This window comes from Vanellus vanellus, assembly GCF_965231255.1.
Source record: "Vanellus vanellus genome assembly, chromosome: 2".
Lineage (NCBI taxonomy): Eukaryota > Metazoa > Chordata > Aves > Charadriiformes > Charadriidae > Vanellus > Vanellus vanellus.
The window spans coordinates 120,131,653-120,158,400 of NC_138906.1; the positions used below are offsets into that span (position 1 = coordinate 120,131,653).

Here is a 26,748-nt window from a genome sequence, read left to right on the forward strand (position 1 = left end):
GTGTTTGTCTTCCCAAGTAACCATTACGTGCAGTGGAGCCCTGCTTTCCTGGAGATGGCTGAACACCTGCTTGCCCATGGGGAAGCAGTGAATGAATTCCTTGTTTTGTTTTGCTTGCGTGTGCAGCTTTTGCTCTGCCTATTAAATTGTCTTTGAGTTTTCTCACTTGAACTCTTCAGATTCCCCCATCTCCCCAGGAAGGAGTGAGTGAGTGGCTGTGTGGTGCTTAATTGCCAGCTGGGGTTAAGGCACAGCAAGTGGCCTTAAGTAACTTCTGTGCATGCTCCCACCAAGAATAAGCCTAAAGTTATTTTACAGTGTTTTGATGAAGTATGGATGTCCTTGTATTGACTAATCCTGTCACTAGGAGGAAAGTTGATTTATGTTTCAGGGTACAGTGCTGTTGGGGATCATTGCAGTCATGGTCAAATGTAAAGGGGCTACTGGGATTTGTTAATATTTGTGCTGGTTGGTTTTTGTTTTTTTAGGTATTCATTAATTTGCATATGAACTGTACTGTATTTGCATAAGCTTGATAGCTGTATTGCTCTTGATTTAATTTCCTGTCAAGTAGAGTCTGCTGGAAACTCCCCATTGAAGTGACTGGAGGATGGGATACTCTTCAGGCAGGGTCTCCATCTCTGGCAAATGCTAACTGAAACTTCAGAATAGTAGTGCAAAAAAAACCCCAACCCTATAATTGCATTGACTGGTAATTATGCTGTTGCTGGTATGCAGTATGATTCAGAGAAGTAGAAATTGTGCTTTTGACAGTTTGGCTTAAAAAACAAATGTAATGAGTAGTGACAAAATAGCCAAATACATGGAAGCGAAACACTTAATGCATTCCAAATCTCTAAAGGAATTAACTTATATATGCTTTTTCAAAGAGTAGAGCTATCCGTTTTTAAGCAAGTTTAGAAAAGAAGAGCCTAAAACTTTCAGTAGCAACACTTCTGCTGTCCTGAGTGTAAACCTAGAGCAGAGAGAAATGCTACTGCTATCAAAACGTGTGGTGCTGTCAGCTTTCTCTCTTCCTCTAGAATCTGCATAAGCATGTGATGTCAACAAGGAAAAAATGCCCTTTTTTGACTGATTTGATTGTATGCCATGAATTATTGTCTAAATAAGATGTCGTGAAAAGAAAAATAGAAATCTGATATGTTTTCTCTTATTCTGGGTATTCATTGGTTAAATTAAAAAGATCCATATGTACCTAAATATACTTATAGTTAAGATTTCAGTGGGAGGAGGAGAAGCTGAGTTGTCAGATGGAGTAACAGTATTTTTCTGGATATGCAGCTGTCTTGTGCATCTGCCCTATCTGCTAAAGGCTGCTTGAGAAGGAAGGGAATCACTCCAGATGCTACTCTTGTGGTCTCAGTTTGTGTGTGCTATGTAAATGGCAATATGTTGATGTTACAGAATTTTATACCAAGTTTTGTGTTGTCTTGCAATATCCTCTTATGCTTTTAGATGTGGAGGATGAAAAGCTGTTTCTAAGCATGTGGTTATAGCTTGATCTTTTTTTTTTTTTTTTTTTTTTTTTTTAAACAAAGCCCAACTCATGGAGCTTGTGGCTTTCCCTGTTGTATTAATTTAAACTTAGACAAAAGCAGTGTTTTAGGCTGTATTGTACAGCAATATTTTGACAGTTTCCAGACTAGCCAGGTAGTAAAAAGACTGTTCCATTGATACAGTCTTGTTTTACACTAGGAAGGATCATAAGCGTGCAGAGAAGATCTGGGATTCTTCAGATATTGGATAACTTCAAAGCAAGTTTGATGCAGTCCTCAAAAAATGTTGAGGTACTCTTATTTACACATCTGGCATTCTCCTGTACCTTCCCCCTGTCTTTTATGCAAAAGGCCATTGAGTGAGGTGTTTAAGGGCGGTGGTTTTAGTGATGGACTGTTGAAGGTAAAGGAGGTGAGGCACCAGCAAAGGTAGGGTGCCCAGTAGCTCCCTTGAAGGATCTGAAGCCGTTGAGACCAGGGATCCAGCTGGCATTTTGTATTCGTGACCCTTATGAAACGTCTGGATTTTCCGGAGCCGAGCCCTTAGGGGGCCGAGGAGGAGGTAGCTGAATGGTTTCCAAGTGCAGGGAAGATGGGACTGTGTTGTGGCATCTGCTGAATTCTCTTTAGGGTGATTTTCATTTGAATGCTTTAGTAAATATACTCGTTGTTTGTTAACTGTTTAATTGTTTGTCGTTATAGCTGATGGGGTAGGAGAAAGGTGGTAGGAGTTGAATCCTGCTGGGCTGACAAGGAAAACAAAAAAGGAAGCAAGGCAAAAGAGTTGTTTGTGTTTTGTTTTTGGTTTTTGTTTGTTTTTTTTTTTTTTTTCCCTCTCCTCTTCATTGGAATATCCCTATTTGGTTGTAAGTTGCTTTCATTAAAATCATGCATTTTAATGCTTTTGGACAGACCCTTGAGAGAGAGACAGCTTCGAACGTCTGAGTGGCCTTGGCTTTCATTGGAGACCACAGCCCTCTGGATGGTCTTGATATAGGCAGGTGAATTGGTATTAATCAGGATTCAGTTCCCATTGCAGTTTTTCTTTAAACCATATATTACTTTGCCCGTAAGTGTGTGCCTAAATGTTCAGAAAATGAAAATGTGTAGAGGCAACTAAGTCTGTTAATGGTGATGGAATTTGTGGGTTGAAGAACATCTTAAAGAAGTTACTGTTAAAGTAATCTCAGAGCGCGTGTGTGGGGTATGTCTGTCTTTTTAGTGTCCAAAATATTGTTTTGGCACAAATGATGAACTGCTTTGCAATTTACATCTTGCACATAGTGTTTCAACGTGGCTGTGCAGAGTAAAGCTGATGTATGCTTAGCTCTTACATTTCTTGGCAGCTGTTCCTTGGAGTAAGAAGCATTATATTATGTTATATTATATTATATTATATTATATTATATTATATTATATTATCAATGTGGTCTAGTTATTTCTTCCACAGAAGCATACGAAAGCCATAATATTGCTTAATTTCTAACAGTTTGGATGTTTTTCTCCAACAGGAACTGTTCTTATCAGAAGCAGTAATGGCCAACTAATGCTAGTGTCTCAACAAGCAATAGCACGAGCACAGGGTGAGCCACAAAATAACACGACCGTGAGACTATCTGTACCAACCAGCACACCTGCAATCAGAATATGTGCTGTACAGGTAAATTCTCTCTTAGCTTTAATTTGATGTAGCTGTATGTTATGTAGTTATAATAGGGTTTGCAAGTAAGTTATGGAGGGTTAATAAAACATTTGAATGCTTTCTGAACAACATGATGCTCTTTGGTTTTGCATGTAAACATCACTGTGCTTTGGTTTCTCGGTTTGAAAAAAGTGCTAGCCATTACATATGGTATAGTTCAAATTAAGGAATTCTTCTATGCTGATGATGTAAAGGGTTTTAAGAAAAAAAAAAAAAACAAAGGAAAAAAAAAGAAAAAGAACACAAACCTAAAAACTACCTGAACGGTGACTGCTAGAAACTGCAACCTTGCGGTCCTCTGGTGGGATACTTCTCTGAAGCTGAGTGAAGCTGAAGACCTTTGCCATATCCTCAGGATGTTCTTCATTCCCTGAGCTCTGCTGACTTTTTGCTTCCATCTCTTGTAATGTCAGCACGCAAGAGTAAGAGCAGGTACCAAAAAAGTAAGCATCTGCATAGGTCTTGCAACATACTCATCCTTTAACTGTTTTGCTCTGATTATGCATTGTGTCTGAATGTCTCTGAATCTGTTCTTGAGCATTAAACTGGCAGATAAATAGCTTTGTTGAACAGTGTTTAAACTGTATGGGCTATGTGAATGATGCCTTTATTGTTACTGTAAGAGTGGGTGTTTTGGTTTATATCGGACAAGAGTGGGTACTAACTTCATTGTCTGTTTTGTCATTGACTCGTCTGACAACTGTTCTCTGCAGGTGTTTAATTTTTCTTTTTTTTTTTTTTTTTTTAAAGAACTCTGGCACCCAGTTACTAAAGAAAGTAGCAGCTACTCCTGTGAAACCATTATCTCAAACAAAAAATGCTGTGGCTTCTACTGTTCAGCCACCTGCTGTAATACAGGTAGGTGGCATGCTTTATAGTAAGGTGGAATAAGAAGTGACAGAGAGAACTGGAAGAAAATATGAATGCATTCCTGTTATTTCTAACTCTAATCTGGTTTTCACTGAGCTGGTAACATCTGTCCTTGTGATAAATTCTTCCCTGAATGTCTTTTTTTTAAATGCCTAATTTAATAATGCCTCTGCCTGTGTGTGTCAGCTCATCTCTTACTGCAGTAGGAAGACCATGAACAATGGATAAAATAAATAGTTCAGAGAGCCATTTCCAGTGCTTTTGTACCCTATGACACAGCTTCTTCAAGCTCTAGCTGAAGGTTTTCTGGGAGATGGAGGCTTCCTAATGCTCTCTCCTGTTTGGGTTCCCTGATTCCTTAGGGGGAAAAAAAGTATACCTGTGATGTTGTTCAGGGGAAAGTGAGCTGTCAGCACTAGTCAAGCTGGTTTTCATGTTTACATTTTTTTCCCTCATTAAAAGCTGAAGTAAGGTCGTAGCTGAAGACCTCTGTTCTCTAATTGAATTTGTCAGACAGGTTCCACAGATACGACTGTAAATAGACAGTGGTTGAAAATGCCTCATTATTTTTAGGTAGTGTTTTTTGTCTTATTTCCTAGGTCTTATTTCTCTCTTTCCAGATAAAAATGTTGTAGGACTCTTCTGAAGAGGGTCTTGCTACCTGTAGAGTATGAGACTTCCAGATACAGTTCTTTCTCTGTTCTTGGGGAACAGAGTTCTGGATAAGCACGTGTGATGAAAAGAAAACTGCTTCTTTGTGCTGCTAAAATATTCTGTTCTTGTAACCTGGAGGAGAAATCGGGAAGAAGTCTGCCTTGCACATATATTTTCTTTTGTGAACAAGAGCTTGAAGGAGACTGGGCTGTAGCAGTTGACCAAGCACTCAGTAAATGAGCAGGATCAGTCATTCAAAAAAATGTGCTGGATGTATGTTCTTGACCTTGAGAGTGTTTGAAGGATTGGAGGATGTGTTCACTGACAGTGGTAACTAACAGTCTGACTTATAAATTTGTCCTCCTGCTGTTCTTCTGTATCAGCAACTGAAGACTACTCACAGCTCTGCGATCTTTTCTTTCTTCCTTCTCACTACAGATGGATAATGTTGGGGCTAAAGGGGAAAACCCAAAGGTCTCTCTTAATACACTTTTTATTTTGCTTAGAATGGAAACAACATATGCTTTATGTCTAAGAAGGACAGTAACGGGTATTCCTTACTCACTTTTATTTTGGAATACTAGCTTGCAAACCACACACGTGTGATTTCTGCATAGAGATCTTAAGAATGTAAAAGGACTAGTCATCTGCTGTACTATCCTTGCACTGGGGAGAAGAGACGAAGGTAAAGATTTCTTCCATCTGATGGATGAACCTGCCTGCATCCTCATGCTCTCACATGGATAAACATTGAGATTCATCATGCTATTAACTTCTCCTTTTTTTAACTTGCATCTGCGTTTGACTTGTTTTTTTTGTACTTTCTTGGTTCAGTTTTGATGTAATCAGTTTAACGTGTTCTTTTGAGATATTTAAAGAGGTAGACATGGAGTATTTTTTGTAAGCCATTTTTTTTTAGTTGTAGAATCTTGAATGCTTCTAACGTTGGGCTTAAACAGCAGGAAAGATGACTCTAGGAAAAATTAATAGTGTAATACAATGAAAAGTAAATAGGTACAATATGGATACATCCTGCCATCACAGGGTCACTTCGTTCTTCACCCTGGGGAGGACAAGAGGAGAGTGCTGACAAGGGAGTCTGTACATAAGGCTGGAGGAGCCGTCTGGGGAAAGAAAGGAAGAGCCCTTCGGTCTGACTTCCTTGGCAGCTGTTTTCTTCATTGGTCCTAGAAGAACTTGCTGGTGTTAGCCTTAACAGTTTTTTGAGGTCACAGAAGAGTAGTGTTGGTGTGGAAGTATGACATCATCACAAAAAGTGGGAGACAGTAGAGAGGAAATAATCCTTGGCTTGGTTGTGTATCTCCTATCCTGTGCGAAGTGCAACTTGGAACACTACTATCTGTAAAACTCTCAAGTTGCTGACTCCAGAATTAATCTCATCATCTACAAAAATACATCCAGTTGTTGTCATTCCTGAATGTTTAAGTTAGACAAAATACCTGCACATTTTTTTTTTACCTTCTTCCCAGATGGGGTAACGAAGCTGCAAAGTATCTAATTAGCATCATGCTGGGGCAGTTTCATTTAGATGCAGAGCACTTCTTCTCTTGAAATGACTGCAAAATATGCAGGATTAATGCCATTTTGTGTGGCGACTGTTTCTCTGTTGCTCGAAGTGAGAATGAGAATTGTCAGTAGTGAAAAAGGTTGAGGGCAGATGACAGAAGTTAATTCCCATATATTCATCTTCCTGGGAAAAGGGTCCAGCAGACCTCCTGTTGTTCCCTCCCTCAGCTGATAAAATGCCGTTCTGGTCTTGATGTATAAACACACTGGAATTTGCAAGAGATGAGCTCCTGTGAACCTCATGTTTTTGGCTTTTAAAAGCCCAGGGCATTGCAACTTGACAGATCTGTACTCTGTCCCCTTCCGTCTTCCTCCCGTCCATCTGTTTATGGGATTCTCGTGCCCAGTTTGCCTCCCTATGGTCTTAGAGCTGTTGAGCCTCATCCTTGGAAGAGGCAGTGGTGGTGGCAAAGATCCTGCAGAGAGCTATTAAAGTGTTACCAACAGTGGGAGCCTAAGCTGGAAAGCTTTCTGGTAGCTGCCTGCTTCTTTCATGTCAAGCTGGCAGCAGCTTGTGGGGGGGAGGACCACCCAAGAAAAAAATAGCGTATAGGTAAACAACAAAAGCAAGAGTGTTTTGCTTTAGCTTTAAATGTTTGCTCACTAATTTTCTCTATCCTGAAAGACTTAAAAGCCCTTTGATATTCGTCATTATGTCTGTCTAACTCTGATTAGTTTTTGTTTTACCCACAGTAGGGTTAAGTTGGGCTCTTGTGCTACTGTTTTATCATTAATGCAGTTAGCAAGTATTAAGTTGTGATTGCTGAAAAAACCTGTGGTGTTTAAGTGTGTTAAGAGTCAGTGAAAGGAATTGTGTTGCACAGATCTGAACGTAGAATTTGGTCTACAAAACCAGCCCTCCCCTTTCTCTTGAGAGGCTTGGAGGAAAAATGACACCCAACTTCAGGTTTCAGATGCTAACCTGAAACTTTCGCTTGTGTATCCTGCAGGTTCAATCTGGCTTTTTAGTTTTCAAGTTGAGAAATCGATAGTAGTGGTTTTGGTAGCGGCAATGTCTCTTACTTATATTGTATTTTGTTGTATCAGAAGAACTGTGGTGCACGTTTTGACTGTGGGGTGGGGTTGGTTTTTTTTTTGTTTATTTTTTCTTTAAAATCTGAAGAAGAAATACTCCGGTTTAGTAAATTTTCCTCTGGAAACTACTGTTTAGCCTGCTTTGCAACGGAGAGAGGCAATTGTGTTCTTATTTTTTCCTAAACCTTCATTACTCTCCTGTTGCTGGAGCTTCTGAATCTGTTGGTAAATGCTAATGAGATTTTAAAAAGAGGTCTTAAAATAATTGAATTTTGTGAGGGTTTGTGTTTGGGCAAAGGAGAGAGAGATCCAAATTGCTGCCCACAAGGAAAAAGCAGGAAGAACTCGTTAGGTGCGTTTGCTCAGCTGGCTGCTTCTGCTGACGCATCCTTCCAAAGTGGACACAACATCTTTCGCCTACTGCATGTGTGATAGGAAGAGTAAGGGATATTACAATTGGGAGACGAGCTGCAGGGGAAGAACGGAAGATAAATAATCACTTAAGGTCATATTTATCTTCAGAGTAGTATCAACTGGCTTTTCATTGTCCAAAATTCATTAGTCTTAGATTGTAGGAGCCTGGCAAAATTAGTCTATTGGTTTCTTCCAGACAGTTTTACCTTTCTCCCTTCACTTGAAGTTTCAGGCAGTGCTTTAGTCTGGGTGAGCCTTTCCATTTCTTCCCCCTACCCTTGATTTAAAACCAGAATTATGGCTGTGGGGCTCCTATCACTTCCTGTGTTAAATAGAGACTCTCAAAGCAAAGGAATCAAAACTTTAAAAATGAAGATAAAAATTGTTTATTTATGTTTTAAACAGTAGTGTGGAGGGAGGGTGCTACTTTATACACTAGCAGAATACAGTATGTTTGTCACGTTAGTCCTCGGTTAAAAAGTGTTAATTTTTCTTTTCAGCCAGCAGCTGCAACAGCTAGTGTTACTACAGTTACTGCTATAAAGCCTTTGAGTACTGGAACACCTGTAAAACTTCCAGTTACAGGACCACCTGCACAAGCTATCTCCCAAAAGGCAGTCTCTGTGAAAGCAGAGGGCACAACAGTAGCACAGACCAGCGCTTCTACAGTAAGGAAAAAAAAAGTTTTTAATTAAAAATTAACATTCTCTATATTCATCAGAGGTTGGAGAGCCAATGCAACATCTAACAGACTTCTCTTTATTTCCATGCTAGGAGATGCTAGAGAATGTAAAGAAATGCAAGAATTTTCTTGCTACACTAATAAAACTGGCATCTAGTGGACCTCAAGCCTCTGAGATGGGGCAGAATGTGAAGAATCTGGTGCAAAATCTATTGGTGAGATTATTTTTTTTTTTTTAAACAAAGCCTGCATAATTTGTGTATCATTTTTGACATTGACTTCATCTTAGTTTTGTTCCTTGTCTTTATTTTATTTTTTTTTTTAAACATCTGAAGAGTTTGATTTGTGGCTGAGTACATCTTACCCTCTAAGTCTTACATTATAGCTCCTGTTTTAAATGAATCCCATGCTGTATTTCCCCCCCCCCAACATTCCTGTTTCATTTTATGTACACAGGTAACTGACAGCTGGAGGAGCTGATAGTGTTAATGCGGCTTGTGTGTCTAAGCGGCTTTATTTTCATGTTAGTGTAGTTTTGACTCCTCAATGGCAAGAGTGTTACCGTAGAGGTTGTAGTGCAGTGCGAAGTCCGTGCTACTGCTTTACTCCAAGACAGAACTGACTTACAGGTTGATAGTGAAGCTCCAGTGGAACAAGCATGACATTATCTATGTCTTTAGACAATGGCATCGGAGAAAATAACGTTGTGGCTGCCAACCTCTCTCTCTCCTTGCAGGTGGCTTCCGTATGCTGCTTTGTGCTGTACCCCAGCACAGCTGGGTTTTCTTGGTAACGATTTCTCCTGCCACTTCTTGTCCTGGCATTTGACCGCTGCTGCTGTTTTGTTGTTCCACTGTAGCAGAAGGTTGTGGGCTGATGGAGGGGGATGGCTTTGCTAGCAGTACCAAAGGACTTTTCAGTCTAGAAAAGCATGGTATAGATGGAGGTGTAATTTAAGAGAGCAGACCGTTAGAGGATGCAGCCTTGCAAAAATTTGATGCTTTTGCCTCTGCGTCCCTGCTGGACTATACACCTTGCTTCTGTAAGAAAATACTACAATTGTTCCTTCTTGTGCTTACAGTACTTTTATTTTCTTTTTTTAAGAACAGTTGTTAATATACATTAATACGTTGTTAGCTGTGCACTTTTTTGCTCTATGTAGTATTTAAAAAATGCTGTTCTTCTACCATTCAGTATGTGTATATTATTTAAATGCAAAATAAATTAATGCTTCATATGTATGAGGGAAATAAGTAAATGGCAGTGGTGAATTCAAGTGCTCCTTAAGGCAGCATCTCATGAAGTAGGTGTCCAAGCACCTTGTATGTACTGAGATGTAGCATACCAAATCCCTGCATCTGTATCGGCGAGACCTCAGTGACCTGTATCCGCAGCTCAGTGAGACCTAACAGGCAGCAGATCAAATGACTAAATAGGAGAGCTGCTGTAAGTTCTGTTTGTTGGTGAATATACAGTCCTTAAAACGCCTATTCTGGTCATGTAGCTCCTTGGAACTTCTGAAGGACAGTATGGACGAAAGGAGCAGTTTCTCTGCAGAGACAGAGATTCATGCTGGGGTGCCTTTTCCTTGTGTGCCTGTACCTTCTTAGAGGAGGTAACGTTCTTGGTGACTCCGTGGCAGGGTCTCACCCGGGAGGGTGAGAAAGGGCAGCAGTGTTTCAGGCTACCCACCACCTCAGCCCTGTTATGGTGGCACTGAAGTAGTGAGTGAGGGGGTCTGTTGCAGCTTCCTAACCCTCCCAAGCCCTTGAGTCAGGTGTGTGTTGGGGCAAAGCATTAAGAAAGGAGACTCCACAAGCCAGACGACTGTTGCCATAGTGGTATGCAGAAGTGTTCTGGTGTTCAGTTGCTCCTGCTTTTGAAAGACAGTGTTAAGTGTTCTGCTTTATTATGCTAAATATGCATTAGACTAGAATTGTCTTACAAAAACTACTGAGTTGTCTTTTGTCTCTTGTCTCTTTAAATTGATCTTTATGTAGATAAACTGCCTTTACAGCAAAAAAAGTGCTTGGGTGGATTTTAAATATTTCTGCATAACAGTGAGGTACTCATTGCTATTCAGTGCTACTTGTAACCTTTATTTCTATCAGCTCACTTCAGTGAGGTGTTTGAATAAGTATCCTTAAGTGTGTTAACCTGCCTAGAGTTTAAGAAAGTAATTTAATTTGATAATACTATATCTAAATTACAAGGTCATTCTATCCTAAAACCTGTTGTTTAAAAATGCAAGAGGAAAACAACTTTGATTATTGATATTTTAACAATACCACAATAATGTAAATTTCCATGAATTATTGATACACTTGGGGAAAAAAATGTTGGAGATCATAGTTATAACTTACCATTGTAATTATATTTTTCTCTTAGGAAGCAAAAATTGAACCAGAAGAATTTACAAAAAAGCTCTATGTAGAGCTCAAGTCGTCTCCACAACCCTATTTAGTTCCTTTTCTCAAGGTAAGTGTCTGATTGTGGATATATAGTATCTAATGAGGGGAGGGAGGAGGACCAGAAAAGAAAAGGAATGAGGCAGAACATTCAAATAGGTATTTGCTCAGGTCAGTTGAGGAATGGTGCTTAACTCCGCTCTGTGTGACTGTTGGTCTTGGAAAGACTATTTGGGGGGGGAGGAAGGATTTCGGAGGAGTAATTTACTCTGCGTTCTTAAATTGGAGAGTAATTACCCTCTAGTCGTTAGTGGATACTGATGTTTTGGAAGCTGGTGCATCTACAGTAGAGCAGCTATACTAAGATGACCTCTTATTTTCTCATCAAAGCTATAGCTATTCTGAGTTCTAATACAAAAGACTGACAACAGTGGCTGTGCACAGTTTATGCAGTATTTAAGCTCGAAGAATCTACATAAAGCTAGTATTCATCTGCCTGCTTGTTTGTGCTTAACTGAAGGCAGAAACCCCCCCACCCCTTTCTCTAGAAAAGGTCTGACAGGACCACTGCAGCTTAGGAAAAGTAATGCAGGACAACTCTACCTCCATTCAAGCAAATAATCACGTAAATTAAAATATGTTCTCTTAATGCTTTTAATCATAGGATAGAATAATACTAACAAAAATTAACATCTTTGTACAGAAAGCATTAAATCCCAGTGAAAACAAGGAAAACTTAGTTACATTTACTTCATTGCAGTGTAAGCAGTATTCTTAGGCTTGCTGGATCTGTATTTTTCCATGGCGTTCATTATAGGCATGGTGGAGAATCAAGGAAGCATAGTTTAGTGGTAAAGCTGGAACAGAGGTTTTCTGGAGTTTGTCCTCCTCCATAGTATTTGACAGTACGTATGACAATGCATGAGATAATGTTGATATTACCTTAGGTGGCTGGTGTTAATCTGTTCAGGTGGGGGATGAATATTTTTGTTACAGTGGCTTTAAATTCTTTGCTAGCAAGTTTGCCATGAGTCTAGAAGACCACAGTCATTTTTGCAGGGCTTGATATAAAAATTTCATGTTGGTCACTTACTTATTCTCTGTTTAACTCCCTGGAGGCTTTTTAAATGCCCCTGCAAAAGCTAGAAAAACAAACAGCGCAGAGTACGGGCTTTCCTACATCTAGTGCAGCTCTGGCTGCAGAAGGACTGGGCTGTGAGTGCAGGGTCAGTGTGACTGGCAGAGGTTTCCTAGGAGCTGTGTGGATTCTCAGCAGAACTTTACTAACTGCCAGGGCAAGTTTGACTTCAGAAGTAGTGGAGCTGACTTCTGCAGGACCCTGGCTGATGAACCCTGCTGGATGTAGGCTGGCTGTGTGTGGGGGGTCGGGCCAGCTCAGGTGCCCCTGTGTTGTGTTCCCAAAACGGTGCAGATGAACCTCAGTAGCTCCACGCAGATGCAGCCTAAGTCTAGCACAGCTAAACTTCATCATGGGCTGGTGAGCCCTGACAGCCCTGGACTTGTTCATGCAGAGGAGCTGAGCCAAGGGGTGGCTGTGCAGCACTTGCTAATGCTTCTACCCCTTTGGGTCCCCCAAGGGTTTATTAGCTCAGGCGCAGTACTGTCCTCATGGACTCGCAGAAGTGCTTGGCCTGAGTTAGTAAGCCATCCCGCAATGTGGGGAGCTGCCCAGACCTCAAGGCAGCTGTACAGGAATTGAGTTGGGTTCATTAGCATAGGTCAGACCCTGACCCATCACAGCAGAGCTGTTGCATGTTTCTCCTGCCTGGTACTGGTATCATCTAGGCTTTTTGGGCAGTTTCCATATCCTATAATCTTTGACAAGGTGCTCTGTCCCTATTACACGCTACATTAACAAAGAAATACTGTGACTTCAGAAACGTCGATTAGACATTGTCATGGTCAAAGTTAGCTGACTTTATAGTGTTATCCATCCTTTAAAACATCTTGCACCCTGATTGCTTTTTTCTGAAATACCTTAAGAATGTGTTGATACACACCAGTTAGGTCTGGTCTGTAACTCTGAGCACCTGTGACAGGACTGAGTGCCAAGGGAAAGCTGACTTCAGGAGCACTTCTCTAAAGTGCTACAAGATTTGGTACTGTCCTTGTTTGGGGGGGAAACGCTTGCAGCTCGAGTCTGGAAAGAAATGTAATACAGCGGGTTGCCACACTTTTAGCTAGTGAAGTGGAATTTTAGGGAGGACTCTGGAGTTGTCTCTTATCTTTGAGCTGCAGGTTGTTGTTGAAGTTGTTGCATGTGTTTTGTTTTGTCTATTCCAATAGGTGGAAAAGTAGAGTGACTTTTGCTGTAAAGCCTGCTTGGTTTTTAAAATCTGTGCTGGATGCTTTTGGTAAATAAATTTTGGTATTTTGGTAAATAAATTGCATTGGGAGCATGAGGAAAGCTGAACAGCCTTTTAAAAGAAAACAAAGTGAATATTAAAGATAGGTGTGCCACAGAAGGTCTAGATGTCCAAACGATTTGCTCACTCGGTTTATTAGCATGTGAGACAACATGTTCCTTTTGCATGAAGCCCAGAGCAACAGCACTGTGCTGGAGACTCTTACAGACTTCAGAAACTGTTGGGGGTGGGGGAAGGGTTTGTGGGAATATACATGTAGCTGCAGAACTGATTTCCCCTGGTTCTGAGCCATAACAGATTGTAAATAGTCAGGGAGAAAAATCTGTAGAGGGCTTGAAGATTATTCTGTCCATTAACCTTCTCAAACATAGCTGTAGTAAAAATGAGATGTTGCCAGATACCTTTACTAATGTTCTCATGTTGCATAAAACTATCTGGCTTGAGTTGTGCTGCTGCAGCTATACAGGCATTATTAAAGTGGTATCCCCCCCTAGTGTAGATACAGCTGTATTGGTATAGAAATGATCATATCTTCAGAGCTTGTTTCTGACTTTATTGGATAATTTGTAGTGCTCTATCAGGCAGGCTCCATGGAATAAACACAGCTGTTATAATATAGCAGGGGGTTTTGGCAAAACCAAAATTTTTTGAGGTAGTAAAGCAGTTAAAACAGTCTTTTTCTAGAGCACAAATTTCAAATTGAAAAATTTAAACAAAAGAACAAAGTTAGGGGTGAGTTCCCCTATAGATGGGATTTGCTACATGCAGTGAAGCTATGGTGACTGTTGACCATTTCTCAGCCTGTGTTGGTAATTCTCGTGGTCTTCACTGAGCTGTATAGTCATCGATTTAAGGGTACCTGAATTCTAGCAAAACTTGTTTAGAATAAGCAATTGATTGTCTCATGAAAAAACACGTTGGAAGATGAGGAATAAAATTCAGTTGCTAATGTATCCATATTGTGTAAGACTCTGCTGATGTTATGTCCAGTGTTTTTTCATTTTTCTTCTAGAAAAGCATGCTTGCTTTACGGCAGCTGATGCCCAATGCTCAGAGCTTTATCCAGCAGTGTATGCAGCAGCCAGCTCCAACCCAAGAAGCTGTTTCAACTTGTGCCTCTGCAGCGCCAGCTCCTTCGGTAGTGGTGGCAACCTCAGCTGTAGCAACAACTTCTATTCCAGTTACAAAACCAGTGTCTGCCTCTGTAACAGTCTCAGCTACTCAAGCTATAAAACCAGTCCTTGCCAGTGCGTTGGCGACAGCTTCTCTGCAGACCATGAAGCCTAAGCCAGTTCCTTCCTCCGTAGTGGTGACAGCATCTCTTCGGCCTGCAGCTTCAGTCCTCACCACAACGATAGCAACATCAGGGCTGACTACTATCCATGCTGTCAAGCCAGTCTTCAGCTCTGCGGTAGCAACGTCCTCTCTTCAGTCTGCAAAGCCATTATTGGTTTCTACAGCAGCATCTTCAGCAGCAACCCCTCTCCAGCCTCTGAAACCAGTCATTGGAACCCCAGTCAGTATTAAAATCCCACAGCCAAACTCCATCGTTGCGCAGTCAGTGGGTTCTCAGCAGGTGGTTAAAGTGAAACAGTTGGTAAGATTAATTTCTCAGCTTCTCTTTAACTGAGCTTCTTTATACTCTGACTCTTACTGTTTTGTAAAGAGAATACCAATTTGGATCTTTGCTTTTTTTTTTTTTTTTTTTTTACATATGAAGCTAGCCTGTCACGAGTTAATCAGTTAACTCATGACGGTCTAGCTTCTGCTTATGTTTGTCATAGTTAAGGATATTGAGCCCTTGCTGAAAAGTTGAATCGAAAGCCAAGTTGTAACCTTGGTCTTATGCAAGACCACCATTCACCAGACTGAACATCCAGCTTGAGACACGAGGGAACGTGAGTTCTGATGCCTGTGATGCGGGCAGCCAGGCTGGGTCAGCATCTGAAAGGAAAGGCAGGAAATGCTACTGTCGGAAACAGAAATTGCTGATGGAATGCTGGATGGAATTGCTGATGGAATGCTTCGGTTAATTACTATTAGATGCCCTGTTAGGGCTGTGCTTCAGCTAGCCACCAGGGATTTCAGTCCCTCTACCTTGGTAGTTCCCACTCTGAATATTTTGCAGGCACAGGTGGCTTGATGATGTTTAGTGATATGTTCACTGAAATATACAAACTAGCTCAAGGAGCTTTTCAGAGCAGAGTTCTGACCTCCAAATTTATACCGAGTAGTATGCTATCTGACTGGTCTACCTGCAAATAATGTTCTCAAGTATTTTGAGAGAATAGTCTCCCTTTGGCACATAAAGAACTTGATTCTTGAATAAGACTTCCTTGTAAAGATTTGTTCCTTAAAATGAGGGGAAAACATTAGACCTTGTAGGAAGCTAGATTTACTTTCTACAGGTGTAGCAGGGCATCTAGCGTGTGAATTTCCTTTGTAGTTTGTTTATTGTGTATACTTGATTTAACAATATTCAGGTCCCTAAGAGGTTTTGCTTTTTAAAACTTTCCTTTCAAAGTGCAAAAGGCAGATGTAATACAAGAATCCTGCATTCTAAATTAAAGAGCTTATGCTACCAGCTTTTCGCCTTTTCAGACTTGCTTAAAAAGAACAAAGCACTCCGCTATATGGAGGGGACAGGGGTCCTTTTTATGAGTGGGTTTGTTTTAAAAACAGTTATCAAGCATATGCACTAACAGTTTTTGATAGTAGTAGCTAAAGCCAAATTGGAAAAGGAGTTGATACCCTTACTGTCTTTTAGGACTAAATTTGAAATTACAGCCAGAAGAAAATGAGGGCTTCTTAGGTTGTACAAGGGCTGGAGAGCAGTTTGTTGGCTACACAGCAAGCCTTGTAATCCAGGGGAAAGGTTGGCCATCTGTACAAATAGACGAGGAAGCTTAACTCTACACTGGGGAGTCGAAACGCTTCTTGAATATGATATTGGTGAACTCAAGAAATTACTTCTGCCTCCTCCACTACTGCTGTGTGGCAGCCTATTGCAGTTGCCTTTCTTCACTGTGCCTTACGAGCATTGAATTGCATACAAAACATGTTTTCATCCTCATTTGTGTAGATCCCAGGCACAGTGGTTAAAAGATTTGCTCTTCAAGATACTTATTTAATTTTAGTCTTGTAGTTGAAGGGCTGAGTTGACCATTTCACAGCTTAGACATATCAGGAGCTTGGTGTTGGTTCAGACATCCTGTTAGCATGAAGAGCAAGCTTGTAAAAGGGGCCGCATCTTCCAGGGCTTCCCTGGTGCATTTCCTTGAAAGGACAGAGGGTCTGTTTTCCTCCCATAAGAAAGGAAATCTGGACCTCCCCTCCCTAAACAGGAGGGTCCTGCTGCCAACTGAAAGGAAGCACATGCCAGCTGTGCAAATCTGTCCATACTACGCTGCCAGCAATTTCTTTCCCTTTCCAGCCCACAGGGTTGTCTGATGCCATACACTCCCGCTGCATGCCCATTTCTAATTTAGGTCTCTTGTGCTTGGGAATGTAAAGTGAACTTTCATGTGCCAGCGCCAATGTAACGTTGGTGCTGCTTAAGAATGCAACACTGTAGTATTTTGACTTCAGAATTGTGACCATAGTGATACAACGTGTAACTGTGTTTTCTGTGGTTTAATTATCAAAATTCTGGGTTTGTATGGTAGACACCGAGGGATCTGTTCTTCAGGGATGCTGTTGGGGTTGATAGCACATCTGTGCTGTGAGAGTTGCGCGTTGGACAGGGTTCCTTCCCAGTGACATTCTTAACACAGTCTCATTTAAGGGCATTGGCACACACAGAAGTTTCATCTTGGAAAGATAACTTGTTTGCTGTAGTATTGCTTTGTCTCTTGTTAAAGCACAATAAATGAAAATTTTCATTACCAGCTGCTGGCTTCCAATGGTGCAAAAGCTGCTGTGAGACTACAACTTCATGTTAAGCATAAAGAGCAAGAGTTTTATGGTGTAGTTCCCCCAGTCACCAGTGAGGTATGCTCCCTGGACATTGCTAGCGGTTGAAGCAAGGAGTGAAGTGTTTGTGCTGTTCCAACCACTTGTTCTTAGTGAGTTGTTGTTAGTGTGAAGTCCCCTCAGAGCTGAGCTTTCTTGAGCAGAGAATCTCCTCTGTTATTTTTCAAGAGTGTTTTTTCCTGAATGTATGCTTTTGCATTCAGCTGGTGACGCTTCCTTCAGGAAGCAATACTGCTTGTGGTGTGTAGTGGTAGCTTGCCATCTCTCTGCTATCTGAACTTCACTTTATGAATGCAAAACAGGTTCCAGTAAGGCTAATCAATGTCTTTCTCAGGCAGCTGTCCCTCTGCTGTCAGCTGGATGTTACATTGCTTTTTTTTTTACTTAGGTGTTGATGCTTCTTATGTCTCTGTCAAACTACTTAACAGGGCACAAAGGAGCAGTCCCTTTTCTTTATTACTTCTTGCTGCTAACCTGAAGAAAAGAGGCAATAGCTCTTTCTTACAGATATTATCTATTTTTCTGGGATTAGATTCTTGTCAAAATTTCTAGGATTGTTGCCCTGTTCTGTTGCAAGTCCCAAGGACTTCTAGCTTTTGTTAGTCTAGCAGCTAGAACAGCAAACACAAAATCAGCTTTACTTCCAACACCTCCTTTCTGTTTCTTGTTGGTGTACTCTCCTCAGTTACATGACTGACTTCCCAGTCTCCACCTAGGCTATTGATTTAACATCGTCTATCTCTGTTCTTTTTGTCTGCCATACCTTCATCTTGAATGCTTTGTTTCCTCCCCTGCTGTTTCAGTGCTGAAGGTGAAGCATCGTTCTTGCTGGTGGTAGGTAGGATCTGTAGGTGCATATTAGTGTGGGTGCTGGTTTATCCAAGCTGGTCAGTGGTTCAGTAGTTATCTGAACACGTAAACAATGCTGCTAACATTATTTTCAACTTCCAGCACACGGCAGCTGGATCTTTCAGAAAGATCAAATTGTGTTTTCATAAAAATACATAGAAGCAAGTGTGAGTGTGTGTACCCGTTCGCAAGGCGGTGCTGCACGCGTGAGCCTTAACTCTGTCAGCAGTCTGTCCCTGTGCTCCCATGGTTCTTTTCTCGGCATAAAAAGTCAGGAGATATGGATCTTACGTTTCTTCTCAAGAACTGCCTGTTCATTATCTGGTTTTCAAACACCACCTTCAGCTCAGTTGTTCTATGTTAGTGCTGCTATGCCAAACCATGACACAGATAATATGGGGGTGGGTGGGGCGTACCTTGACTATTTGATATGCAAAGTACCTCTTTTTGTGAACGTGTGATACTTATGCTGATAATGTTTGCTGATAAATCTGAATTTAGATGAAAGATGAAGACAGCCCAATTACTGAAATATAATAAAGGTCAATTCTTTATTTAAATTAACTTGTGCAATGTTGCTGTGCAAGCGCTCTTCAGACTTTCTGAAGCTAGAATAAAAGATGTAGAGGAGAAAAAGTGGTTTCTTTACCTTGAAAATTCCTTTTGTATTAGCCCTTTGCTGCTAAAAAAGTAGGATTCAATCTAAAGGTGTTGATAATCGTGGTTTGGTAAAAGCTCATCTTTCTACTACTTGTAATCAAGAACTTTTCAAAGGATGTATCAAAAGCTGCAGCCCACATTCTGCTAGCTAGGAGGCTTAAAAATGAAGCTCTTGGGGATGCTGCAATTTTATTATTTTCTTGCATTTTAATAGCTACCCCTGAAGAGGAAGAATTAGTATTTATGGGCTGTGCCCGTAGGTTTTGTGTTGTGATGACATCCTGCTGTCTGGTTTTGTTTCTTTCAAGTGCCTCTTTAAACAAAACTATCAGCCCCCTTTCTTTTTACCCTTCAGCAGTGCACTGATGTTTTTGTGTAGAGGCTGTAGTTGCTACAGGTGTTGCTATTTGGTACTTCATGTTCCTGCTAACTGATGTGTGCAAAGTCCTTTTGCTTAACACTTTGGAACTCAGCATCTCAATTTACAATTGATGTTGCAGCTCCAAAAATGCATTAGTAACTTCATAGTGTGTACTCTTAATTCTTGGCAGGAAAAGAATTTAATTCAAGACTGCTGTTTGTTTTGCTGTTCTCTCTTTTTAACTAGGTGTATGTGATACCTGCCCTTTTGAACTTGTTGGCAAACAGACTCAATATTCAATTGTTAGTCTGTTAAGCAAGACTTACAGAGGGGAAAGTGTTTTAGTGTAATGGATTGTGTAGTCCTCAGTGAAACTTGTATAATACAGTTATCAATAGGGAGCAGTGGTGAAGTGTCTGTTAGAGCTCACTGAATGAGCTGGGGCTTAAAGCTCACCACCAAGTTGTTAAGATTTTGTTTCTTGTCATGAAGTAAAATGGCTTCAAACTGGAAGAAGGTAGATTTAGATTAGATATTAGGAAAAAAATTTTCACTGTGAGGGTGGTGAAACACTGGAATAAATTGCCCAGGGAAGCTGTGGATGCCCCATCCCTGGAAGTGTTTGAGGCCAGGTTGGATGGGGCTTTGAGCAACCTGGTCTAGCAGGAGGTGTCCCTGCCCATGGCAGGGGGGTTGGAACTAGATGATCTTTGATGTCCTTTCCAACCAAAACCATTCTATGATTCAAAAAAACCCAATTTTTTTTCTGAGCATGCTGTTTGCTTTAAACTGAAAGCTAGACATGCATGCATGCCTAGTGGCGCTTCTGGCTGGCTGAATGTGTTGATACTATTTACTTCTCTCTATGTGTAGCTTTTCTCACTCTTTATATTGGATATTCCACTTCCAGGTAGTCCAGCAACCACCAGGAACTGTTGTAAAGCAAGTATCCACACTCCCGCAGCCCTCAACACTGGCCCTACAGACATCTGCTGAGAAAAGGATGCCACTGAACACACTTGTTCAAACTAACCAATTTCCTGCAGGTATGGTGGAACCTCTTTAATGGAGAAGGGAGACAGCTGCTGAGGTATAGAAAAGAGTTCAGGCTGTTGGTAGATTGTAGGAATGTAAGATGGTGGTTGTCTTTTGGGAGCAACCAACTCTGTGCGAGAAGCTGAACATTTTTACAGTCTGCTTGGAGTTGTCATGAGATATTCAGTGCCATGTCTACTTATGTCACCTGTTAAAAGCATGTCAATCAAACATATATACTTGTTAAAATACTGTGAGTAAGCTCCTTGCAGTAAACTTCCTTTTAAACTGTGATGCTTTTGAGAATCACTTTGTGAGACTGCTTTCTACTTCAACAAGTCCAGGTTGATGAATAAGGTGAGTTTGTCTCAGCCAGGCAGTTTTCACTAAAACCTTTCACTGGTCAGCACAGAGGAGGGTGTTTGCTGAGAGCATGTAGGTTTTTTTGGCCATACATAACATGCAGAATGTAAGACTCTAGAGTATCTGGTTTTCAAATGGGCCTAATTAGTTGTTATTGAGTCTGCAGTAGCCTTTGCTAGAAGTAGGAACTGATTAAACAGTTGTCTTAGCGTTTTGCTTTCTACTATGGCATGTTCTTTGCTTTGTTTTAGGTTCCATTCTGAAACAAATCACCCTGCCAGGAAATAAAATTCTGTCCCTTCAAGCACCTCCTGTTCAGAAAGCTAAAATAAAAGAGAATGGACCAACATCCTTCAGGTAAAAATAAACAATGTCAGTAGTTTACTATAGGAAGCAAATATAGAGGTGGGAACAGAGCCCAGATAAAAGCAACTTTCTTTAGTGGCTTGTTTATGATAGGTGGTTTTCATATTAGAATACTTATTGGCAAGGGGGAACCTAGAAATTTTGACCTCATAGTAGATGTTAATTATTCTTAATATAAGAAAACTGTCCTGATGGGGTTGGATTTTCATCGTGCTGTTACAAGAGTCTAATTATACAAACAGGGTGCATCAATATGTATCAGTTTTTCCCTTGTAGAGGAGGCATGTTGATCTCCTTTCTGTGAGTACTATTAACTAGTGTAAAGCGAAGTTGCCTTGTATTAAAAGCTCTCCTTAGGATTAAAGCAAATATAACCTCTGTTTTTTACTGGCCACCAGATAGCATTGAACTGTTATTTGGACTGACTGGTAACCTGTCTAAAGCTCTGTGCTGTATTACGAAATCTTTTATTAGCTCCTCTTACGAGCTTGTTCCTGTATGTAAAGGTGAAAGTCTTTGACTACACCTCTAATTATGGCTTCTGGCATATTCTCTAGGCCTTTAGATTACAAGAATGCTCAAAGCTTTTGGTTCTGGTAACTCATTAACTTCTCAAAAGCAGAAATTATTTTTGTATCTCTGAAATGTGATGTTGAAACAGAGGCACAGACTGCTGTAAGCATTATTGGTCTTATGACCTTAAGGCAAGTTTCCAAGCTTGGGGATAAAAGCAGATATGACAGCTTTGTCTTGTTGACCAGTTGACTTCTCATCTCTTGAAAGCTACAGCTTTGTGTGCACTGATATAGACAGAGAGATGTTGTTATTTACAGTAACATACAGTGTACACTGAACACTAAAACATTGGTAGCCAGAAGTTAAAATGAAAAGCTGATGTTAAAGCCATAGCTCTGTTCAGCTTCCTCAAGCTCTTACAAAATATACTTCAAAATATAATTTGTGATGTAATTTTGTGTAGTGATATTTGAAAAAATCACTTGATAAGTATCATTAAAAAAAACACAACAAAACAACAACAAAAAAGCCTAGAAACATTTTTTTTGTGATCTTCCAATCAGAATATATCAACTGTCTTGCATGAAAAAGTTTGAACTCTTGAAGTTTGAATTCTTCCCTGAATTGTTAAGTTCTTAGTGTAGGAAAAACTCTGTGTCTAGAGTGTGGTACAAGACGGGTTTTTGTTCCTGCCTTTGGATTGTGATTTTCAAAGTAGTGTAAATCCATGAGAATTCAGGTTTGAGATCCCTAGCTCACCTTAGATTTTTCTAGTACGTCTCTTCTCTGAAGAAATTATCTCTTTGGATACATATACACCGATACTGAACTTTCTGACTTTAAAAACTATGTATGAAAATCTTCATGTATCTGAACCTGGGCAGCGTGTACCTAAAAATTTGGCTTCCCTAGGTCAAGTTATCTGTGTTCCCCAAGCAGGTCTAGCACCACATAGTGTTAATCTGAACTGGGCAGTAGACTTTCCTTGCTCTATTCTGTCTTAACTTCTATTATTCCCAGCACAGCTGTTCTTTCTTTGACCTGTGATCCATCAACTGGCTGATCGTTTGTTAGGCAGAGAGAAGAACCATGGCCCCCTTTCAGGTTCTGTGACGAGATTTGTAATAGGCAGAGAGCAGGTCTTGTCATTGACTTGATTGTACATGTGACAGTTCAAACTGTGGCTTCTCATTGCAGTATGTCATCAAGCATGACTCCCATTGTGTGATTAGGTTAGGTTAAGATTCAAGAACGTAATACTCACTAAGCTGTATTTAACCTTGTCTGCTCTTTAGTGGGCTGTTTTGGTTGCTCGAGATAAGCAGTAGAAAAAAAAAAAAGGTGATCCCCACCACCCAATTAAAAAAACCCTTCTAGAAATGGGAAGATTTCAGCTAAGCATGGGCATCACTGGCACTTGATTGCCCCATGACAGGTATTGTAAACGGCAGTCTGTTTTAAAAGCGTCAAGATTTTTATAAACTGTACTGCATACTTCTGTAAAGTATATGCTAGAGCACCCTGGAAAAAATAAGGCACGTATTTGCATCTTCAAATATTTATTTTTTACATCTATTCTATTAAATAGGAGTTGTTCTCCAAAGCAAATACAACTGACTTGTGCATTTTATCTGGAAGGTAGCAGCAATCTCAACTAGCAGACAAACAGGAGTGAGACAGCAGTAGAGAACATCTGGCGGCTGTTACTCCTGCCCCGTGGTGGTGGGGAGTGCTCTGCTGGAGTTGTTCTGTCCCATGTAGTTGTCCATGAGGGTGCACGGAAGTTTGGGTTAAGCATGCCTTTCTAGTTCTCCCTTTGACTACTGTATAAAATGGAGTAAAGAAAGATGGATTTAGAAGACGTGCGTTGGTCGAACACCAGAGGGTGCCACAGACTCACTTTTCAAACAATACAGGCAAATTCGTAGACTGAGGTGCACGTGCATTGCTTGGGCTTCTTTTCCAGTGGAATATTCAGTATAAATGTCAAACCTGACTTCGTGCAGGGTAATGCTCAGAACCCCGTGTTCTGTTTTCCCCCTTGTCCAGATGAGCTTAAATCACAGGAGACTTATAAGAGCTGGGAGAGTTTTTCTTGTTGATTTCTGGGTGTGGCATGATCAAATGCAAAAAGCATTAAAGGAAGTGGTGTAGAAGAGGGGCTTTATGGAGGGAGTGCTGAAAATGAAAGCAAGCCTGTATCCAGCAGAAATGTCTGCATGTGTACTCTGGAATATTTTAAATTTACAGCTTTAGTAGAATGATTTTTATAGTTTACTCAAAGTACATGATACTTTACTTAAAATTGTTGAGGTTTGTTTGAACAGCAAGGAAAAAAGAACAATAAAAAGTACAAACTTAAGATGACTTCTGAAACTTACATTAATCTTTAGTGAGCCTACTTCTAAGGGAATGTAATGATAGTTTCTTTGGGTTAAGTAAAATAAGTGCAACAGTGTTTTCGTAGGTGCAAATTAATCTTTCATCTAGGTTAGTGACTCAGTGACTTTATCCAAATGTATCCCACAGTGGAGAAGTTAGAATTGGTCCTTATAAACAGTACAGGTAGAGATATCTACTTGCATATAAGCTCTTGTATGTGTGCAGTCACAAGGGAGACTGCATGCATGGAAATATTAAAGAAAATAATAACCTGATAAAGGCTGGTTTTAGAGGATTGAAACTTGTGTATGTAGAAGGGTAGAAAGATACATAGTATAGAAGTTTACCTCCTTCTTGCTTGACTATTTGGAGTACATGGCCAGACTAAAAGCTAAAAAGATTTACTGAAACTGCTATCCAGTTGTACCTGAGGTGCAAACATCCTTACTTGGATTACATAAACAGCTCTGCTGGGGTAATATCATGTTCCAGCATCTGCAGCTCTGATAGCTTGTGATATATGTTCTCAGCGCAAGTTTTGCTGGCTTTCCTTTATCAGCAGATCCGTGGCAGTCGCTGCTCTTTGGTGGGATTCTTGCCTCTGCCATCAGCAAAGACTTCTCTGTAGTCTTTAAGAACTCTTATGAGTTTAAGTCATTAAGAAGAGGAAACTGGAGTGTACTTGTGAAGATCAGTTAGCACTCAATTAGCGTGCAGTGAAGCTTCATTTACACAGTTTTTGAAAGATCAGAGCCTCTGTAGGCTGTTAGAGCATGAGTATATGCTTCAAACTGCTTAGTTGCTGGTTGTGAAGGGAGTAGGAGGAGGGAAGCTGTTCTTGGCAGCTGTGACTTCAGCTTTAAGTTGTAACTGGGGTCACTTGACCATTCTGACAATCCTAGGGTGTAACACTTTTCTTAGCATGATGCATCTGGGGCACAATCTAGTTGGGAAGCTATGCCTAGACTGAATGAATGAAGCTGGTTTGACAATCTGTTGGGTCTCCTTTTCCCTGAACAAATCGCATAGAAACTCCTATCCGTGATGGCAAACAGAGGAATGGCAGAAGGAGTAGGGGAAGGCTGGACTCCTTTCCTAGCCAGCCTTCTCTCTAGAAGTTTGTGGGAGAAGACTTGCGCCACAGAAACTTACTGAAGCCCAAAGGAGAAAACGCATCTGTAGTTTAAGACAAAATCCCAACACTTTCTTTTGTCTTTTGAGTATTGCTCAAACCCAATCCATGTTGTAATAACTTCAGCTTCTACCTGTTGCAAGTCAAAAGACAGCCTCCAAGAGATTCCATTTCACCTAAGAATGGCAAGTTTCTGACTAAATCATTGTTCAAGAGTTATGTAGGCCACACAGTATTTTCTGAAGACGAACTTTATCAAACCTTGTCAGTGAATACTTTTCAGGAATGGGGGGTAGTTTTGGGTTTTGGATTTTTTTTATTTGTTTTCCAAATCAAAAGGCCTTCAGATTGAGTGCTTCCACTTGTCTGTATTAATAAAGCTGACTTGTGTTCTGGTTCTAAACCCTTGAAGCCACCATTAGGGCCTTTGTCACTTTGAGAAGCAAAAAAGGCTTTATTTTGATGATCTAAACTTAATTGAAAATAACTTGGGTATTTTCATTGCTAAAGTCTTGCAAAAACTACCCATATAAAATCCATTCAGTATTATAACTACAATGGTCCTTTAAAAAACAAAAACACCTGAGGCACACAGTCTATTTGCTTAAGATGAGCTCTGCCATGATTATAGGTAGTCTTACTTATGTTAGCCCAAAGTACACCAGACTTGAGTTTTTATTTTGAATATGTAAGCCAAAGCTGCTACAGCAGAATCCAGATAACGGAGGGATGTTAAGAACTAGAGCTTTGCTGCTATTCTTCTGAAGCATATCATCTTCCCTGCTACGCACATAAGTACTGTATGGTAGGACTGATTTAAAGGGCAAGGCCTGGTTGGTTCTGTATGCTATTAAGAAGGAGCATTTGTATCTTATTTTTTAAGGGAACTCGCTAAAAGAGAAGTGAAGATCAGGTTTGTGCTAATATGCTTGTGCTGTAAGCTTAGGTTCATAGGATAGACATTTCAGTTAGAAAATAGGCTTGTTTATAAGTTCAGTGAGTCAGTATTTCTAACTTTATTCAACACTTGGTTCTACCTGGTGAATTAGAGCTTTAGAACAAATTTCAGGCTGTAAGAGTGGTTGGTGCAGGGTGGGGGGCTTGTGGGGACTTCTAATCCAGGCTTAACTCAGTCCTGGCTTTCTGAGCTTGCTCAAAATTTCAGTTTCATGTAAAGGATTTGCATGCCTAGTAACTGAGGCATTAGTCCAGTTATCATTTGAGGCACTTCATTGAAGTATGAAAGCTTTTAGGAGCTGTCTGTCCCTGTCCACACCCACACTAAACATCTATTGTATAGGGGTACCCTCCAAGATACCCGAATGTGGATGTTTGTTAATAGTCTAGAGGCTTTTTCTTTGTATCCATTCTGAACAAAGCATAAAATGTTGGGTTTCTCTTTAGTAGAGATGAAGATGACATAAATGATGTGACTTCTATGGCTGGGGTCAATCTTAACGAGGAGAATGCATGCATTTTGGCAACAAACTCTGAGCTCATTGGTACAGTGATCCGCTCTTGTGCAGATGAACCTTTTCTGTCCTCGGATGCACTTCAGAAGAAGATCTTGAACATAGGTGAGAACAAAGCATTTGTAACAGATATGTACGGATGTAGTATTTCCTTGTCTGTTTCATCAGCCAACCTCCAATCTTTGAATGAAGGAGCTGGAACTATTAACATCTGACATCTCAATTAGGGTGTTTCTGCCAAACTATACTGAGGTTTTTACTTCTCCTTCTAGGAAACAACTGTTCTCCAAGTTTTTTTTACATGGAAATAGTCTGAAGCACAACCAGAAAAAAGAAATTGGTGCCACTTCTACATGTGAGAACTGAGCAACTTCAATACTCTTA

At 40.4% G+C, this 26,748-nt stretch overlaps 1 protein-coding gene across 1 annotated transcript in view; it reads left to right on the forward strand.

Annotated features, from left to right (window-relative positions):
• Positions 1-26,748, forward strand: part of TAF4B (TATA-box binding protein associated factor 4b) — a gene marked incomplete at both ends in the record, with an annotated part of 73,316 nt that overhangs the window by 15,241 nt on the left and 31,327 nt on the right. Inside the window, 9 exons of the mRNA XM_082480067.1 lie at positions 3,029-3,177; positions 3,970-4,077; positions 8,280-8,447; positions 8,554-8,676; positions 10,850-10,939; positions 14,269-14,853; positions 20,009-20,144; positions 20,748-20,853; positions 26,297-26,469. Coding sequence (XP_082336193.1) covers positions 3,029-3,177; positions 3,970-4,077; positions 8,280-8,447; positions 8,554-8,676; positions 10,850-10,939; positions 14,269-14,853; positions 20,009-20,144; positions 20,748-20,853; positions 26,297-26,469 — 1,638 coding nt within the window. The remainder of the gene's footprint in view (positions 1-3,028; positions 3,178-3,969; positions 4,078-8,279; positions 8,448-8,553; positions 8,677-10,849; positions 10,940-14,268; positions 14,854-20,008; positions 20,145-20,747; positions 20,854-26,296; positions 26,470-26,748) is intronic.